The sequence below is a fragment of the Lepidochelys olivacea genome (genome assembly GCF_965140295.1).
Source record: "Lepidochelys olivacea isolate rLepOli2 genome assembly, chromosome: 5".
NCBI classification, from domain to species: Eukaryota; Metazoa; Chordata; order Testudines; family Cheloniidae; genus Lepidochelys; species Lepidochelys olivacea.
Genome location: NC_140415.1, coordinates 134,575,091 through 134,595,840, shown reverse-complemented (window position 1 = coordinate 134,595,840; position 20,750 = coordinate 134,575,091). Strand labels below are relative to the sequence as shown.

General features: G+C 47.2%; 1 protein-coding gene across 1 annotated transcript in view; it reads right to left on the bottom strand.

Annotated features, from left to right (window-relative positions):
• RAD23B (RAD23 homolog B, nucleotide excision repair protein) overlaps positions 1–15,640 on the bottom strand; it is a 54,212-nt gene extending 38,572 nt beyond the window's left edge. The window contains exon 1 of the mRNA XM_084628113.1: positions 15,466–15,640. Coding sequence (XP_084484239.1) covers positions 15,466–15,531 — 66 coding nt within the window. The 5' untranslated portion in view covers positions 15,532–15,640. The remainder of the gene's footprint in view (positions 1–15,465) is intronic.
• Positions 15,641–20,750: the final 5,110 nt, after the last annotated feature.

Here is a 20,750-nt window from a genome sequence, read left to right as displayed (position 1 = left end):
GGGAGGTGAGTTAACTACAAAAAATGGGAGAACCCCTCTCATCACTGTAACAAGCACTACAGAGGAGCAGCTGCAGCATTTCTCATGAAGATAGCCTAAGACAACTTCACTGATAAGGGGATACCTAGCTCCAACTTTTAGTAGAAATATCAAAAACCGTCTTGGTTGACATGAGCCTACTTTACAGTACGGCCTTTTACATGGGACACGGTTTTATTTATCCTCAATTTATATTATTCCTCTGGACCAGGAGTAGAATAGCAACTTGCATTACAAACAGGGCAATTTAGTGAGACAGAACAAAAGTTTGATTAACCCAACGTGGTTCACTAGTTTTATTGGTTAGTTTTGATGTTTCTGCCATGCTCTCATACCACTAATACTGAGACAATACCAGGACTTTAAAGTCCATTTGCCAGTAGCAAATAGGATTCTGTCCCTGATAAGCATATTGGGGGGGGAGGGGGACTAACCCAAATCGTTTTCTTTAAAAAGCTTCTAGACTTCTGTTTGTGAAGCTATGCTTTTGCAGGTGTACCAAATTTAAACTAATGCATTTCTCCCCTCACAGTTTGCAGAGAGTCAGCTGCAGTGATATTGCTGTCCGTAGATTTCTCAAGCAGTATCAAGGGGAGATTAACACTGTTAAATTTCAATCCTCATTTTCAAAAACCCTATGGGCAGGAATGAAGCCACACAAGAGTCACATCAACTTCACTTTGCTGCTGACTGGAGAAAGCTTTGAGCAGTACAGGCAAGCACTGGAGTTATTTGAGAGAGAAAAGGCTCAAAAACCACCAGAACCCAGGAAATTGGGTAGAACAGAGGTCTATTTGCCCAGTAGTCAAGACTACAGCGGGTGTAAGATTTCTATTTTAGCAGAAAGAACCAGGGGTAGATTTGATATTTCAGACACCTGCTAGTCAAAAGCTGATACACGAGACAAAAATTCCTGTCAAGATTCTATTTGCCTTCCCAATACCTGAAAGTTTTTGGGGGAGTGGCATAGCAGGACAGAAAAAAAAAACAGAAATGCAACTGGATTTCTCACTGCTACACCGTAAGCGTATCTGACAGACAGTTTAGACCTCTCACAGGTAGGTCTGGTACACTTTTCAAAGCACTGGTCTACATTCCTAAGAGTTCCACCTTAACAAAAATCAACAGTAATGGGCCAGCAAGCTCCTCAGCCAGCTCTTCTAAACTCCTGGATAAAATTTATCTCGACCTGCTGATTTATAAATATCTAACTTTAGTAGCAGCTCTTTAACATCCTCATGAATTACTACTAGAATAGAAAGCATCATCACCTGGACTTTTCCCCAACTAACGAACAGAAATATTCATTGAACATTTCTGTGTTATCTGTTAACACAGCCCCCAAAAGTCTTTAGTAAAGTTAGCTTGATAGTTAATTGCCCATGCTCTGAACTCTATCCAAGGAAAGGTGTGATCACTGAAAGGAGTATAATATAAAATACAATTTTTTAAAAAAAATCCACATCGATAGTTTAATAAATTAGGGTAGGTATACAAAAATTATTAGAGAGGGTGTAAACATGTATGGTTATAAAATAGCTGAGAGTCCCCAGTACTTCAGATATAATAATCAATCCTATATGGCCATCCTGTAATGTATCTGAACAAAATTAGTTGTGAGCACACCTGACATTTCATGCAGTCTTAGCATTCCCTTAAAGAAGGCTTATAGAATACAATATATTTATATTAAGAAATGCCACAGAATACTGGAGAGGATTAGAAAACCAAAGAGAACTGGATTTTACCCTTCTCTAGCCTAAAAACTCAAACTGTGGCTACAAGATTGGATGCAAACAGAATTTCCAAAGACGAGCAAAATGTGCTTTACAGAAAAATACCAGTTTGACTTCTCAAAAGGACGTCTAACCTTGCCCACAGATCTTAATTTCGAGGAACGCACGACAAATTATGAAACAAAAAAGGTGCCACAAGTACTCCTTTCAGAGTAGCAGCCGTGTTAGTCTGTATTCGCAAAAAACAGGAGGACTTGTGGCACCTTAGAGACTAACCAATTTATTTGAGCATAAGCTTTCGTGAGCTACAGCTCACTTCATCGGATGCATTCAGTGGAAAATACAGTGGGGTACGAGTTTTTTCATGAAGTTGATAGATTTCCACTCCATACAGCTAAATTCAGTGCCTGTTCTTTTTGCGCATACATACTACTAAATGTTTATTCTGACAGCATAGAATTTTGAAGTTACTATTTTTACAGAGTCATCCACTGAGTATCAAGAAGCAAAGTACAGGCCCTTATACTTCACAGCTTCCCCAACTATTTGTGCAGTAGCAGTTAAAGGAGAAATGTAACTAGCCTTTAGAGGGGAAACAAACTGCCATATCAGGGCTGATAAAAATCGTTCATGAAGACAGAGGCAAAAAAAGCACTGAGGTTAAATCCCAAAGCAGTAAAGTCAAAAACAACATATGGCTTAAAACTAATGACTAGTCTGCCAACCCATATGAATTTATATTACCTAAAGATTCAGAACTTAGGTAACTCAGGGCCTAGTGGCTCCTGCTGGTATTAGAAAATGAAATTAAGTAATTGAAACTAGAAGGTATGTTGCAGACTTAGTTGTAGTGATCCACTTAGATAAGAACATAAGAATGGCCACACTGGGTCAGACCAATGGTCCATCTAACCCAGTATCCCGACTTCCACTGACAGTGGCCAGTGCCAGATGCTTCAGAGGGAATCAAATAAAACAGGGAAATTATGGAGTGATCCATGCCCTGTCTCCAGCTTCCGGGAGTCACAGGTCATGGGACACCCAGGACAGGGGCTTCCATCCTTGACTATCTTGGCTAATAGCCATTGATAGACCTATCCTCCATGAACCCTTCTAATTTTTTTTTAACCCAGTTACAATTTTGGCCTTCACGAGTTCCACAGATGTGTGAAGTAGTACTTCCGTACTTTAAATTTGCTGCATATTAATTTCATTGGTGAACCCTGCTTCTTGTGTTATATGAAGGGATCAATAACTTTCTTATTCACTTTCAACACACTGTTTGTGATTGAATAGACCTCTATCATCTCCCTCCTTAGTCCTCTTTTTTCTAAACTGAAGAGTCCCAGTCTTTTTAATCTCTCCTATGGAAGTTGTTCCATACTCTTAAATACTTTAATTGCCCTTCTCTGTACCTTTTCCAATTCTAATATCTTTTTTGAGAGGAGAGATGACCAGAACTGCAAACAGTACTCAAGGTGTAAGCGTACCATGGATTTATACAGTGGCATGGTGATATTTTCTGTCTTATGTATCCCTTTTCTAATGGTTTCTAACCTTATCTTTTTTGACTGCTATTATATATTGAGCAGATATTTTCAGAGAACTATCCACAATGACTTCAAGATCTCTTTCTTGAGTGGTAACCACCAATTTAGATATCATCATTTTGTATATATAGTTGGAATTATGTTTTCCAATATACACAACTTTGCATATATCAACATTGAATTTTATCGGTCATTTTGTCATCCAGTTTAGTAAAATCCCTTTGTAACTCTCTGCAGACAGCTCTGGATCTATCTTGAGTAATTGTGTGTCACCTGCAAAGTTTGCCACCTGTTTACCCACTTCTCAAGATTATTGTTGAATAGCACAGGTCCTTGTCCAGCCCTTTGGAGGACTCCGCTATTTAACTCTCTCCATTGTTTAAACTGACCATTTATTCCTACCCTTTGATTACTATGTTTTTAATCTGTTACTGATCCATGAGTGGACCTTCCCTCTTATCCCATGACTGCTTACTTTGCTTAAGAGTCTTTAGTGTGGGACCCTGTCAAAGGCTTTCTGAAAGTCCAGGTACACTATATGCACTAGATAACCCTTGTCCACAAGCTTGTTGATAACCTCAAAGAATTCTAACAGATTGGTGAGGCATGATTTCTCTTTGCAAATACCATGTTAACTCTTCCTCAGAGCATTGTGTTTATCTAGATGCCTGACAATTTTGTTCTCTACTATGGTTTCAACCAATTTACCAGGTAATGAAGTTAGGCTTCTTACCGTGTAATTGCCAAGATAGCCTCTGAAGTCTTTTTTAAAAATTGGCATTACATCAGATTGGTCGCATAAGGAAATCGAGGCTCAGGTGATCTTTAGTGGGATTCTGCCTGTTCCTAGAGAAGGGCAACAAAGGTGTGACAAGATTATGATGCTCAACAGATGGAAAGGCACTTGTGCTATAAGGAGGGCTTTGGAATGTGTGGCCACTGGGAAGCATTCATGGACAGAGGACTGTTCTCTCGGAATGGACTTCACCTGAGTAAGGAAGGAAATAGACTTCTAGGATGGCACAACTGATCAAGAGAGCTTTAAACTAGGAATCTGGGGGAGATGGTTGGGAGATATCCAGGTAATCTCCACGCCGGAGTTTAACATTGAGAGGGAAGAAAACTAAGTAAGAAAGGATGCAGCCGTGGGTAGGAGAATGGACATAAGGAAGAAGGGTAGTGTACATACCAGTCTAATAGGTGATACTGGCGGTAGAATGTCTGCTCCTAATCGGGTAAAGAATGTGAGCGAGGCCAAACAGCAAAAATTAAGATGTTTGTACACCAATGCGAGGAGGCTGGGTAACAAAATGGAGGAACTAGAGCTACCGGTACAGGAAGTGAAATCAGATATTACGGGGATAACAGAAACATGGTGGAATAGGAGTCATGACTGGACTACATGAAGGGTATGTGCTGTTTAGGAAAGACAGAAATAAAGGCAAAGGTAGTGGAGTAGCATTGTATATCAATGATGAGGTAGAATGTAAAGAAATAAGAAGTGATGGAATGGATAAGAGTCTATCTGGGTAAAAATCACTTTGGGGAAGAGAGCTACTAGAGCCTCCTCTGGGATAGTGCTCAGGGTGTGCTATAGACCGCCAGGATCCGATCTGGATATGGATAGAGACCTCTTTAATGCTTTTAATGAAGTAAATACTAATGGGAATTGTGTGATCATGGGAAACTAACTTCCCAGATATAGACTGGAGGACAAATGTTAGTAATAATAATAGGGCTCAGATTTTCCTGGATGCGATAACTGATGGATTCCTTCATCAAGTAGTTGCTGAACCAACAAGAGAGGATACCATTTTAGATTTGGTTTTGGTGAGTAGTGAGGACCTCATAGAAGAAATGGTTGTAGGGGACAACCTTGGTTCAAGCGATCATGAGCTAATTCAGTTCAAACTAAATGGAAGGATAAACAAAAATAGATCTGTGACTAGGGTTTTTGATTTCAAAGGGGCTAACTTTAAAAAATTAAAGAAATTAATTAGGGAAGTGGATTTGACTGGACTGAAGAACTTGTGGATCTAAAGGCAGAGGAGGCCTGGAATTACTTCAAGTCAAAGTTGCAGAAACTATCAGAAGCCTGCATCCCAAGAAAGGGGAAAAAATTCTTCGGCAGGAGTTGTAAACCAAGCTGGATGAGCAAGCACCTTAGAGAGGTGATTAAGAAAAACCAGAAAGCCTACAGGGAGTGGAAGATGGGAAGGATCGGCAAGGAAAGCTACCTTATTGAGGTCAGGACAGGTAGGGATAAAGTGAGAAAGGCCAAAAGCCATGTAGAGTTGGACCTTGCAAAGGGAATTAAAAGCGATAGTAAAAGGTTTTATAGCCATATAAATAAGAAGAAAAGAAAAAAGAAGTGGGACCCCTAAACACTGGAGGATGGCGTGGAGGTTAAGGAAAATCTACGCATGGCCCAATATCTAAATACTTTGCTTCAGTCTTTAATGAGGAGCTTAGGGGTAATGATAGGGCGACAAATGGGAATTAGGATATGGAGGTAGACATTACCACATCCGAGGTAGATGCCAAACTTGAACAGCTTAATGGGACTAAATCGGGGGGCCCGGATAATCTTCATCCAAGAAGATTAAAGGAACTGGCACATGAAATTGCAAGCCCATTAGCAAAAAATGTCAATGAATCTGTAACCTTAGGGGTTGTACAGTATGACTGGAGAATCGCTAACAGTTCCTATTTTTAAGAAAGGGGGAAAAATGTGATCTGGGTAACTACAGACCAGTTTGTTTGACATCTGTAGCATGCAAGGTCTTGGAAAAAATTTTGAAGGAGAAAGTAGTTAAGGACATAGTGGTAACTGGGACAAAGTACAACATGGTTTTACAAAAGGTAGATTGTGTCAAACCAACCTGATCTCTTTCTTTGAGAAGGTAACAGATTTTTTTAGACAAAGGAAACCTAGTGGATCTAATTTACCTTGATTTCAGTAAGGCATCTGATAAGGTTCCACATTGGGAATTATTAGCTAAATTGGAAAAAGATGGGGATCAATATGAAAACTGAAAGGTGGATAAGGAACTGGTTAAAGGGGAGACAACAAGAGGTCATACTGAAAGGTGAACTGCCAGGCTGGAAGGAGGTTACTAGTGGAGTTCCTCAGGGATCGATTTTGGGACCAATCTTTTTATTACTGACCTTGGCACAAAAAGTTGGAGTGTGCTAATAAAGTCTGTGGATGACACGAAGCTGAGAGGTATTGCCAATACAGAGAAGGACCAGGATATCATACAGGAAGATCTGGATGACCTTGTAAACTGGAGTAACAGTAATAGGATTAAATGTAATAGTGAAAAGTGCAAGGTCATGCATTTAGGGATTAACAACAAGAATTTTTGTTATAAACTGGGGACACATCACTTGGAAGTAACAGAGGAGGAGAAGGACCTTGAGTATTGGTTGATCACAGGATGATTACGAGTCGCCAATGTGATATGGCCGTGAAAAAAACTAATGCAGCCTTGGGATGCATCAGGCAAGGTATTTCCAGTAGAGATAAGGAGGTGTTAGTACCGTTATACAAGGCACTGGTGAGACCTCATCTGGAATATTATGTGCGGCTCTGGTCTCCCATGTTTAAGAAGGATGAATTCAAACTGGAACAGGTACAGAGAAGGGCTACTAGGATGATCCTTGGAATGGAAAACCTGTCTTATGAAAGGACACTCAAAGAGCTTGGCTTGTTTAGCCTAACCAAAAGAAGACAGAGGAGATATGATTGCTCTCTATAAATATATCAGAGGGATAAATATCACGGAGGGAGGAGAATTATCTAAGCTCGGTACCAATGTGGACACAAGAACAAATAGATATAAACTGGCCATCAGAAAATTTAGACTTGAAATTAGATGAAGGTTTCTAACCATCAGAGGAGTGAAGTTCTGGAACAGCCTTCCAAGGGAAGCAGTGGGGGCAAAAGACCTATCTGGCTTTAAGACGAAGCTTGATAAGTTTATGGAAAGGATGATATGATGGGATAGCCTAATTTTGGCAATTAATTGATTAACTATTAGCGGTAGATATGCCCAATGGCCTGTGATGGGATGTTAGATGGGGTGGGATCTGAGTTACTACAGAGAATTCTTTCCTGGGTGTCTGGCTGGTGAGTTTTGCCCACAAGCTTAGGGTTTAGCTGATGGCCATATATGGGGTCGGGAAGGAATTTTCCTCCAGGGCAGATTGGCAGAGGCCCTGGCGGTTTTTCGCCTTCCTCTGCAACGTGGGGCACGAGTCACTTGCTGGAGGATTCGCTGCACCTCAAAGTCTTTAAACCACGATTTGAGGACTTCAGTAGCTCAGACATAGGTTAAAGGTTTGTTACAGAAGTGGGTGGGTGAGATTCTGTGGCCTGCACTGTGCAAGGTCAGACTAGACAATCATAATGGTCCCTTCTGACCTTAAAGTTTATGATTCTAAGATTCTATAAGAGGCTCTATTCAGAAGCACAGCTTCAGTTTCAGCATGCCACATTATATTCCCTTTTGGTTTAAAATTGCCAACTTTTCCCTTTGAAGATTTATTGGACTGGAAAGAAAATACTTGATTTTTCTACCACACCATAGGAAATAAAAGTAGCAGAACTGCAGTATTTACTTTTATATCATAACACCACAACTTGGTTGTTGAGTCAAGAAGCATGCCCTTCCACGCTAGCAAGCATAAAGCATACTATGGCATTGGCAGCTGATGACAATGTTTAGGAAAGAGCTAATGACAAGTTACAGTAGATGAATGGAAGAATAGGGATACTTCCAAACCTTAGGTTTGGCCTAAACCTAAAATTTAGATCAACCTAGCTAACACCTTCTGTCGCTAAGTGTCTACACCAGAGGTCGGCAACCTTTCAGAAGTGGTGTGCCAAGTCTTCATTTATTCCCTCTAATTTAAGGTTTCGCATGCCAGTAATACATTTTAACATTTTTAGAAGGTCTCTTTCTATAAGTCTATAATATATAACTAAACTATCATATGTAAAGTAAATAAGGTTTTTTAAATGTTTAAGAAGCTTCATTTAAAATTAAATTAAAATGCAGATCTTATAAATTTGGTGTAATCCTTGCCTTTGCTTTTCCTTGCTGAGTTTTCCAATGTCTGGCATGTATTTGGATACTTCACTGAGAAGCCTGTGTGCAGCTTGATCATTTGTTAACTGGCTCTGAGAGGGACAGAGGACAGATTTCATGTGTGAAAAATACCTGTTCACACAGGTATGTGGATCCAAATGCTGAAAGCATTGCAAACGCAGTTTTCTTCAAACAGTTAAATTTCACTGGCAGGGATGTCCAGCAGGTCAGAATTGAGGCCCCATGATCTCTCTTCGTAGCTTCAAGTGCACTCTGCAGATCTCCAAACTTCAATGCCCACAAATCTGAGCTTTTTTTTATTGAATGAGCTGCATTTTGAAATCTTCAACACCCATCCACTAAAATACAGACAAATCCAAGTTGCTTTCATCAAACTTTTCAGGTTTAATTACAAAAGAAAGCATTGGGCCAAATCGCTAGAACTGTTGAAATCTGTCGGAATATTCTGATTCCAGTTCTTGCATATACATTCTAATCTCAACGTCAGACGCAGCGCGCTGTTCCACGTGGCGTGAGAGTGATATAAGCAGCAAATCAGGACTTAAAAATATCCCAGTACGGTGGCGCTGGAACAATTCTTAAGGTGGGGGTGCTGAGCTGTGCCCCATCTTGCCCCTACCTGCACCCCTCACTGCCCCAGGCTGGGACCAGTGGGCCACAGCTGGGGGCAGCTGCAGAGCCCTGGGCCAGCAGCCAGGACCCCAGGCTAGCAGCATAGCCCCCAGACAGGTGGCAGAGACTCGGGGCTGAGGGGGACTGGCAGACGAAAACCCAGCTGGCAGGGGGCCGGCAGCCAGTACCCCAGGCCAGCAGCGGAGTCCCCGGGACCGATGGCCAGGACCCAGGCAGTGTGAGTGCCACTGAAAATCAGCTCGTGTGCCACCTTTGGCAGGCATGCCATAGGTTGCCTACCCCTGGTCTACACTACAGTGGTGATCTGTGTCACTGCAGTGCTTGTAGTTGTAGATCTGCTCACAAGGTGATCTGTTAAAACTAAGGGCAAGTCTAAAATTTAGACAAGTAAAGCAGATCATTTTGGGGTATTTATTACTCACTTTATTCTTGAATATTGACCAAATGCAAAGTCCTATCTGCCACAAAAATCAAGTGTTTAGGGCTAGATGCCACTCCTGTTGATTTCAATGGCAAAACTACCACTGACTTCAGTTAGGGCAGGATTGTGCTTTTAAGCGCTGTGGCCTTCCCACTTCATTAACAGCTTTTAAACAGTCTTTAGCAAAACTTCTGAAGTACTGAAGAGATTAGAAACTGATGGGACCAATATGTCTTTCAGTCTCAAACTTGCATATAAATCCATTTGTAAAGTTTCAACCACCCAAAAGACTATTTGGTTTAGTAACATTATCTGATTCACAAATTTGACATTACCACTACAAGTAGGACCACAGAAAAGAACCAGAGTTAAGTTTTGGGATTTCCCCCACATATGTTTGTGATTACATCACCAGAAAAAGCATTTCAGATTTGTCAGATTTTACCTAGGCTCTGTGCTCCTCTGACTGACAGGTTTTTACCCACATCCTTTATTGTAAGCCTGCTGCCTTACTCCCCACCCCTCAAAGTCTCCCTTACCTTCCCTGCTAGAGTAGTCACTTCTTCCTATCACCCTCCAAGACCCGAGTATCAGTTTTGATGGAGCACTAAGAACGCTGACTCAATGAAGCCCACATGCAACACCACCATCCCCACTGTAGCTTTTCCCCCTTCCTCTTCCCATTGCAGCTTCAATGGAACCTGCTTCATGTCCAGGATTCCTTTTGTTAGACCCCACCCTCCAAGCAGATTCCATAATGCTAAAATTTGAGAGGCTGACACTTTCATCACCACAACAGATATCTGCTATGAACAGGGCTTTTTGATGTGTACATACTAGTTATATTTATATTTTACTGTTAAAATTAACATGAACACAAAATTTGTCCAAAAGTTGTTTTTAAAATAGCTTCCACAACTTTTTAAAAAAAAGACATTTCTCAAACAGGCATTCCCTAAAGAGTGCTAGCACAGGAGAAATCAGGCAATGTTAACTAGACACTTTTGGAAGAAGAGTGACATTTTTGGCATTTCTCTCAGCTTGGAAAGAGAGATTTACTTCAATAGCCTCGTAAAATTTAAGTTAAACATAACTTAACCAGGTTGAATTATTGAGATCAGTATTCAACATATTAGGGAAGCTTAAAAACATTTTACCCAGCACTGCTGTATATTTAGCAGCATGCTTTTCCTGGGCCACATCAACTGCACCTTGGTCTAGGCATTCCCAACAACATAACACCTTTCAAAGTCTACAACTCTGGATTGTCATAACTGTCTTTCAGCCACAGGAAAGAACTCCTTTGCTAGACACTATTGCAAAAGTCTCAGGTAGTGGGAATTATTTCAGCCTGTGGTCCTCTACTGCATTCACCATTTCAATCAAACATTGTCAGTAAACAGGAGTACCAACTATTATGCCAGGACTCCTTGTTTTTGTGGATACAGACTAACACGGCTATCCCCTGATATTATATAAACAGGTGCTTTTATTCATCCTGAACCAAACAGAATGCATTACAAGTATTCAGCCAGCAAAACTTAAAACACTGCAACTGCTCCAACTGGCAAAATGATTTTCCATTGAGAATGAGGGGTGTAAATATGATCTCTGCACACTTGTTCCAAAAGTTGACTGCCCAAAATTCAGAGGCCAGAACAAAGTGTGGCACGTATTTTCCCCCCCAATGCAAACCCCACAGAACTTCTCCAACCATGAGGCCTTTAGCCAAGACTTTCTTAAACCAAGTATTATACCAGATGACATGTTCTACAGTTTCTACCTGATAAATTTAGAAGGGTACTTCCATGGACACAAGACAGGTCCTGCTTCAAGTCTAGTAATTAAAAAGGGGAAGTTCAGACCATGCTAGTACTTAAAATAAATAAATAAATAAATAAATAAAAGCAACACCAACATCTAACTTAGGACCATAGCAACAACATTCAATAACTTGGTTATGTGAGCCTGTTCTTTGATTAAGGGAGATATAGTCAGAAGTTTATGCAAAATGCTGAAATTGTTACTAAATTTGTGGTTATTTTAATATAAAATGAAAATTAAGTGTGTTCTTTCATGTTCTTAGTGGAAAGTATAGTTAAATATTTTCCTGACTTCTGATGGTTGAATACTTCTAATGACAATCTGTAGTGTTTCTTACTTTGCACTCAAGATCAGTTATTTCTTTGTTCTTTTAAGCTTGACTTATATAAAGAAAGTTAAAGAAGTGGTCAGAAATTGCTAGAATAGTAGGAGGTTTAAAACAAATTTCCTGAGCCTATCTTAACTAGATAATTTTGGCCATGTCACAGTACAGGGCAGTGCTCCAGGTAATCAAACCTACCTTTGGCATTGAGCACATAGAAACAGTGAATTGACTAAATGTAACGTTTCAAAAACTCCCAGGAGTTAACACGTTTTGATTCAACACAAGTCTAACATTTGGTTTGGGCACTAGTACACTTCACTATAAAGGGCCATTTTCAAAATTAGACTGAAAGGGAACATCCAACCAATAAAACAGCTTTGAAACCTAAATTAACAAGACTATTTTAAAGGATTTGGTGATTTAAACTGATTTTGGTTTTTAACACAGGCCTCATGAGCATGTTTTTTTATAAAGCTGGCATTACAACTGTATCATCAGCTGTTCTAATGTTTGGCATACTTTTTCCAACTAGTTTCTCCTGAATTTGCTAGTTTAATACTTCAACCCTATTGCTGCAGAGTTACCAAGATCATGGTTTCATGATATATAATTTGACATAAGATACCCAAAAAATCTTCTCATATTTTTAGCCATAATTCTACTGAAACATTGTGTGTATGCAAAGCCCCTAATTTACTGGAGCAAGTTCTTTGCTCAGGTACACCTACACAGTGATCAAATGTTTATTAATTGGAGAAGCCATTCTACTTCCCCATCCTCCAACACCTAGCCCAAGGGTGGGGAACCTACGGCCCATGGGCCAGATCCAGCCCGCTGCTTCATTTTAGCTGGCAGCTTTCCGTGGAGTGGGCCAGAAGCTCTGAGTCCCCCCACCCCCCAAAACTCTGTGCCCTAAGTCAGAACCCCCTCCCTCACACCCTAACTCCTCCCAGACCCTGCACCCCCACCCAACTGGCTGCCGCAGCCCTGTGCCCCCTCCCACACACAAACTCCCTCCCTGAGCCCGCACCCCAAACCTCCTCCCACACCCCAATCCCCTACCCCAGCAATGAGCTTGCTCCTGCACTCCAAACTCCTTGGCCCCAGCTCAGAGCCCTCTCCTACACCCCAAAGCCTGCACCCACCAGCCAAAGCCCTCACCCCCTCCCGCACCCAAACTCCTTGTCAGAGCCTAGAGCCCTGTACCGCACCCTGAAACCCTCATATCTGGCCCCAACCCGGAGCCTAGGGGAAGCCCCGAGCCTCTGCACGCCCCTGCAGGGCTGTGTGTGGCCTGTGACTGATTTTTTTATGTGGGTCAGTGCCCTTGATAGAAAAAAGGTTCCCCACCCCTGACCTAGCCAATACTTTTTGCAGTCTCACATGCATGGCTTGTGTGGCTGGGCAAACCCCCCGCTTAATCCCCTCCTTTTGCTGAGGTTTCCTAGGACCTCAGAGCTGCTCCAATTCACTCAATATGATGAGAAGGGGAATAAAAAGAGAGAAAGTGACTCCCTGGGTAGGGATTAATTATAAAGGCTAGTGTTTTAAGCCTGTGAAGGACTCCGCTGTGTACATTTCAATTAAACATTCACAGTCTCTCTCAGCCAACTTGTCTAGACCCAAGCACCCCTGTGAGCAAGCTGCAGCTACCCTTCACAACACTCAATTATCTTTTCTTTTTGGGGGTGGGGGGAGAAGAGGAGAGCAGAGGTGTTTAAACAATCAAACCTAGGGAAACGATGAGGCACAGAGGTCTTTCGATAGTTTCACTGCCGAGCCCTAATGGGCAAGGCCTGGGGAAGATCCACTGAAATCCCAGTGGGGTGTTAAAAGATGGCAGCACGTATGGGTGTAACATGGGGGAACAAGCTGTAAGAGTTTGCACCCACATTCCTCTCTGAGTTTAAAGGGCACCGTAGTGAACTTCCAAAGCTGGTCAGGGTATAAGTACCTAACCCTCATTTTAGTTACACATACAACCCCCCCTCCCACCCCCCCCCAATATCAATATTTTGCAGTAACACCCGTCCCCCACCACCTTGCAGAGTTAGTCTCTAAGGTGCCACAAGTCCTCCTTTTCTTTTTGTGGATACAGAGTAACAGGGCGGCTACTCTGAAACCACTCACAGGGACTGCCAGTGAAGTCACCCCACGCATGCACCCCCACTACAGAGCTGTCACTGCAACCGAAACTCTAAAGGAACTACTAGAATCCCGCCCCCCAAACACACACACAAAAGCCTCTGGGGTCTCTCAATTCACACCCAGCACAGCCACCCCCCCTCCAAGACTCCCCCCCTCCCCGAGGAGAAGTGCAGTCACAGCAACCTGCACCCCAGGCCAGGCCATGAGTCTCCCCACATACACCAACCCCACCAGACACACACAGGCCTCACCCAGCAGAGACGCACCAGTCCTCCCTCGCGCCCTAAGGAGACACATGCCCTGCAAAACAGGTCTCCACTATTCACAAACTGGAACAGCTGCTAACCACCCCCCACAGCCTCCCCACCTCTATCGCCCCTCCAACCTCCCCCCGCGCCACTCCCCCCACCTCTATCGCCCCTCCAACCTCCCCCCGCGCCACTCCCCCCACCTCTATCGCCCCTCCAACCTCCCCCCGCGCCACTCCCCCCACCTCTATCGCCCCTCCAACCTCCCCCCGCGCCACTCCCCCCACCTCTATCGCCCCTCCAACCTCCCCCCGCGCCACTCCCCCCACCTCTATCGCCCCTCCAACCTCCCCCCGCGCCACTCCCCCCACCTCTATCGCCCCTCCAACCTCCCCCCGCGCCACTCCCCCCACCTCTATCGCCCCTCCAACCTCCCCCCGCGCCACTCCCCCCACCTCTATCGCCCCTCCAACCTCCCCCCGCGCCACTCCCCCCACCTCTATCGCCCCTCCAACCTCCCCCCGCGCCACTCCCCCCACCTCTATCGCCCCCCAACCTCCCCCCGCGCCACTCCCCCAACCCCCCACAGCCTCCCCACCTCTATCGCCCCCCCAACCTCCCTCCGCGCCACTCCCCCAACCCCCCACAGCCTCCCCACCTCTATCGCCCCCCCAACCTCCCCCCGCGCCACTCCCCCCACCTCTATCGCCCCCCAACCTCCCCCCGCGCCACTCCCCCCACCTCTATCGCCCCCCAACCTCCCCCCGCGCCACTCCCCCAACCCCCCACAGCCTCCCCACCTCTATCGCCCCCCCAACCTCCCTCCGCGCCACTCCCCCAACCCCCCACAGCCTCCCCACCTCTATCGCCCCCCCAACCTCCCTCCGCGCCACTCCCCCAACCCCCCACAGCCTCCCCACCTCTATCGCCCCCCCAACCTCCCTCCGCGCCACTCCCCCAACCCCCCACAGCCTCCCCACCTCTATCGCCCCCCAACCTCCCCCCGCGCCACTCCCCCAACCCCCCACAGCCTCCCCACCTCTATCGCCCCCCAACCTCCCCCCGTGCCACTCCCCCCACCTCTATCGCCCCCCAACCTCCCCCCGCGCCACTCCCCCAACCCCCCACAGCCTCCCCACCTCTATCGCCCCCCAACCTCCCCCCGCGCCACTCCCCCCACCTCTATCGCCCCCCAACCTCCCCCCGCGCCACTCCCCCCACCTCTATCGCCCCCCAACCTCCCCCCGCGCCACTCCCCCCACCTCTATCGCCCCCCCAACCTCCCCCCGCGCCACTCCCCCAACCCCCCACAGCCTCCCCACCTCTATCGCCCCCCAACCTCCCCCCGCGCCACTCCCCCCACCTCTATCGCCCCCCAACCTCCCCCCGCGCCACTCCCCCCCCAGCCTCCCCGCCCCCCCGCGCACCGTCTCCTCGGGGTCGATGTCGATCTTGAAGGTCTGCTGCTGCAGGGTTTTCAGGGTGATCTGCATGGCGAGGGCGCCGCCCCGGGGCTCGGCCGCCCCGCGCTCGCGGCCTGCGCCTCCCGGACCCGCTCCCGCCGCCGGGGCCCCGGGGGCCGCTCCCGCCGCTGGGCGCGCGGGCAGGGCAGGGCAGGGCAGGGGAGGGGAGGGGAGGGGGCGTCGGGGGAGGGGCGGGGGCGCGCGTGCGGGCGGGCGGGCGGGCGGGGGAGAGTCTCTCGCGGCTCACAGCCTGGCCGCCGCCATCATGACTCGCCTCCGCAGCCCCCTGCGCAAGCGAGGAGGAGGGGGAGGGGAGCGGGGCAGGGACGCTCGGCGCGCAGGCGCGGGAGGGGGCGGCCGCTGCGCATGTGCCGGGAGGGCTTCGGCTGGGGCGGGAGAAGCTGCTGGGCAGGAAGGGGATTGAAGGAGGGGGAGGGGCTAAATTGGGCTGGGGCGGGCAGGGTCCGCCTGGGGGCTGGGATTGGGGGCAGGGGCTTCTGGGGGGCTGGGTTACGGCTGCTGGGGGGCAAGGGCTTCTGGGGGGCTGGGATTGGGGGAGGGGGCTGCTGGGGGGGAAGGGGCTGCTGGGGGGCTGGGATTGGGGGAAGGGGCTTCTGGGGGGCTGGGTTTGGGCTGCTGGGGGGAAGGGGCTACTAGGGGGCTGGGATTGGGGGAAGGGACTGGTTTAGGGTTACTGGGGGGAGGGGCTGCTGGGGGGCTGGGATTGGGGGAAGGGACTGGTTTAGGGTTACTGGGGGGAGGGGCTGCTGGGGGCTGGGATTGGGGGAGGGGGCTGCTGGGGGGCTGGGTTCGGGCTGCTGGGGGGAAGGGGCTACTAGGGGGCTGGGATTGGGGGAAGGGACTGGTTTAGGGTTACTGGGGGGAGGGGCTGCTGGGGGGCTGGGATTGGGGGAAGGGACTGGTTTAGGGTTACTGGGGGGAGGGGCTGCTGGGGGCTGGGATTGGGGGAGGGGGCTGCTGGGGGGCTGGGTTCGGGCTGCTGGGGGGAAGGGGCTACTAGGGGGCTGGGATTGGGGGAAGGGACTGGTTTAGGGTTACTGGGGGGAGGGGCTGCTGGGGGGCTGGGATTGGGGGAAGGGACTGGTTTAGGGTTACTGGGGGGAGGGGCTGCTGGGGTCTGGGATTGGGGGAGGGGGCTGCTGAGTGCTAGGTTGGGGTTGCTGAGGGGAAGGGGCTGCTGGGGGGCTGGGATTGGGGGAGGGGGCTGCTGGGGGCTGGGTTAGGGTTGCTGGGGGGAAGGGGCTGCTGGGGGGCTGGGATTGGGGGAAGGGGCTGCTGGGGGGCTGGGTTCGGGTTGCTGGGGGGAAGGGGCTGCTGGGGGCTGGGTTAGGGTTACTGGGGGGAGGGGCTGCTAGGGGGCTGGGATTGGGGGAAGGGGCTGCTGAGTGCTAGGTTGGGGTTGCTGGGGGGAAGGGGCTGCTGGGGGGCTGGGATTGGGGGAAGGGGCTGCTGAGTGCTAGGTTGGGGTTGCTGGGGGGAAGGGGCTGCTGGGGGGCTGGGTTCGGGTTGCTGGGGGGAAGGGGCTGCTGGGGGCTGGGTTAGGGTTGCTGGGGGGAGGGGCTGCTGGGGGGCTGGGATTGGGGGAGGGGGCTGCTGAGTGCTAGGTTGGGGTTGCTGGGGGGAAGGGGCTGCTGGGGGGCTGGGTTCGGGTTGCTGGGGGGAAGGGGCTGTTGGAAGGAGCTAGGATTGAGGAGGGAAGGGGCAGTCCGGGGGCTGTCTGGGATTGGGCGTGAGTGAAGAGCAGTTGAGACTGGAGGAGGAGCTGGGATCCAGGGTCCTCTGCCCGGCTGCTACCCCTGTAGAGTGTTTTTCAGTATAATACACAGGAGCCTGAGCACACGGGGGTTGTGATGAGCATTACACATGGATGGCACCTCTCCCACATATTTTAGCAAAAGTGTTATACTCTTTTTATGATGCCCCTATAAAAAAAATCCTGTCTCACTATACTTCTATGGAGCTTAATGATGTCTGTCTGTGTCTCTGTAACCCGTTAACCCCCACCCTTTTTTTGTCCTATGACTAGAGGGTTGTTAATGGGCCACTTCACTTTTAATGGTCCCTTGGTGCATATTCTGTCTGTTGGATCTCCTATTTAGCTGTGACACACTAAGGCTATGTCTACACTGGCAATTGAATGACAAAACTTGTCTTTCAGCGGTGTCAGCCTCCTCCCCCCGCCCTCCAAAGGCGCAAGTTTTGCTGCGACATGTCTCCTGCCGACAACACAAATGCTGCTCGTTGGGGGGGGTGGAAGATTTTTGTCAGACATTGGCTACGCTGCCCGACTTTTAGTAGCACGGCTGTAGCGACGCAGCCGTGTCACTAAAAGCTGTGTAGTGTAGACAAGCCCTAAGGCCAGGTTTACTCTGCAGACCTATGTTGCTCAGAGGTGTGACAAATCCACACACCTAAGTGACCTACTTATACCAGCCTAATCCCCCCACTCCCCATGTAAACAGCGCTGTGTTGATGGGAGAGCTCCTCCCATCAACATAGCTACTGCCTCTTGGGGAGGTGGGTTAACTAGTATCATCTTCACATACAGCGATACAGTGGCGTAGCTGCCCCGGTGCAGATACCCCACTGTAGTGCTGCAGGTGAAGACAAGCCCAAAGTACCTGTCCCAGACCTGATGAAGAGCTCTGAGTAGCCTGAAAGCTTGTCTCTCTCACCAACAGAAGTTGTTCCAATAAAATATATTACCTCACCCACCTTGTCTCACTCACACACACAGACACACCTAAAATCCCCATTAAATACCAATGTTAACATCATTTAGATGTCAACATATATGAATGCTCCAACTACAACACTATTATACTATAAATAATAACAAAATCCCTCCTCCTTCTTATCCCAGGATGCCTTGCAAAGTTCTCTTCACTCTCTTTATGCAGGGTGAGTAGAACTTTGTAATGAGTAAGTAAAATATTTGGATCATTATCATCATTAGCATGGTAAATTGGAGGATTAGATTTTGTGCTTAAACTGATGAATGTCTCTGATAATTTGCAAGGTTCCCAAGCAGCACTGAGGATCAGAAATTGGAGGATTTCTCTGTAGTCCAGGGGAGACTTAGGAGGAGCCTCATAGTGAGAATGAATGTGTGAGGGGCATTGCTGTCTGCATCCACTGCACCTTGGGCTCTGACACACGCTTTTACCAGACAGCCAAAGAAACTGCTGACTGTTGCTAATAGGAATCCAGCAATCTTGACAGCAGAGAATAACTTGGTTGCTTTGTATTCAGGGTCATTCAAAAAGAGAGTGATTGAACTCACAACCGTGGGTTTAGCAGGCCAATGCTCAAACCACTGAGCTGTCCCCTCCCCTCTGTGTTCAAGCACATCTAATATCACTTGTTTTTGTACTGGTTGTTTATTTACAAGTTAAAACATCATTTACCCTCTTTTACTACTCCTGCATGCTACTGTATCTAATTTTTTGTTTTGCAGCTAAAACCTTTAATTGTACTTTAGCATTTCATTTAGCAGTGTTTGAATTAAAAGCAATCAAACCTCCTTAAATGCTGATTTCAGCATGTAAATATAGATGTTTTGTAGTTAATAGGTGAGCACAAATGTAGATATTTTGTAGCGAATAGTTCAATTTCCATCAATTGCACTACCCTTCACCACTGAAATCAAATAGAACCAGTTAAACATAAACAATCCCTTTTATCATTTGTGCATGGTTGCAATTTATACATTGCAAACTTCTCCTCCCAAATATAGGATCTGATCCTCATTTTCGCTGAGGCTGTTTTGCACCTCTCTGCCAGCATACGGGGCTTTAAAGATGGCTTCAAGAAAATGAATGCCCACTTTAAGGCCCTTTTACCTTGGCAGAGTAGTATAAAATGGCATCAGTGTAAATGAGAATCAAGTCCAGAGCTAATTTCCCAGACCTGAAGAAGAGCTTTGTGTAAACCCCAACTTTTGTCTCTCCCCAACAGAAGTTGGTCCAATTCCTCACCCATCTTGTCTCTTTCGAATCCAAAGACATTTAATTTCTTAGGATGAAATTATCAAAGCCTGTTACTTGCGCTTTAAGTGAGGAATTTCAGCAAATTTGCAGATGATACTAAACTGGGAGGAGTGGTAGATACGCTGGAGGGGAGGGATAGGATACAGAAGGACCTAGACAAATTGGAGGATTGGGCCAAAAGAAATCTGATGAGGTTCAATAAGGATAAGTGCAGGGTCCTGCACTTAGGACGGAAGAACCCAATGCACAGCTACAGACTAGGGACCGAATGGCTAGGCAGCAGTTCTGCGGAAAAGGACCTAGGGGTGACAGTGGACGAGAAGCTGGATATGAGTCAGCAGTGTGCCCTTGTTGCCAAGAAGGCCAATGGCATTTTGGGATGTATAAGTAGGGGCATAGCCAGCAGATCGAGGGACGTGATCGTTCCCCTCTATTCGACATTGGTGTGGCCTCATCTGGAGTACTGTGTCCAGTTTTGGGCCCCACACTACAAGAAGGATGTGGATAAATTGGAGAGAGTCCAGCGAAGGGCAACAAAAATGATTAGGGGTCTGGAACACATGACTTATGAGGAGAGGCTGAGGGAGCTGGGATTGTTTAGCCTGCAGAAGAGAAGAATGAGGGGGGATTTGATAGCTGCTTTCAACTACCTGAAAGGGGGTTCCAAAGAGGATGGCTCTAGACTGTTCTCAATGGTAGCAGATGACAGAACGAGGAGTAATGGTCTCAAGTTGCAGTGGGGGAGGTTTAGATTGGATATTAGGAAAAACTTTTTCACTAAGAGGGTGGTGAAACACTGGAATGCGTTACCTAGGGAGGTGGTAGAATCTCCTTCCTTAGAGGTTTTTAAGGTCAGGCTTGACAAAGCCCTGGCTGGGATGATTTAACTGGGAATTGGTCCTGCTTCGAGCAGGGGGTTGGACTAGATGACCTTCTGGGGTCCCTTCCAACCCTGATATTCTATGATTCTATGAATCAACAGCGGATGAAAAAGAGCATAATCCTCCCCTAGTGTAGAGGGCAAGGCCCTGGGGCAACTTTACCATCTGCTTCTCCTTTGCAGGGTTTGGAACCAGTGGATCTGAGCAGGACAGAAACCCAGTAGTCGCACGCTTGACAATCGTACGGCCCATACATAACCTCTTCATTTCCATAAAGCAGGTCACTGCTGATGTTGGCTGTTGGAGATGTGGCATCTCCCCCGCGCACCCCACCACCACCTGCATGCTCTTTCTGCAG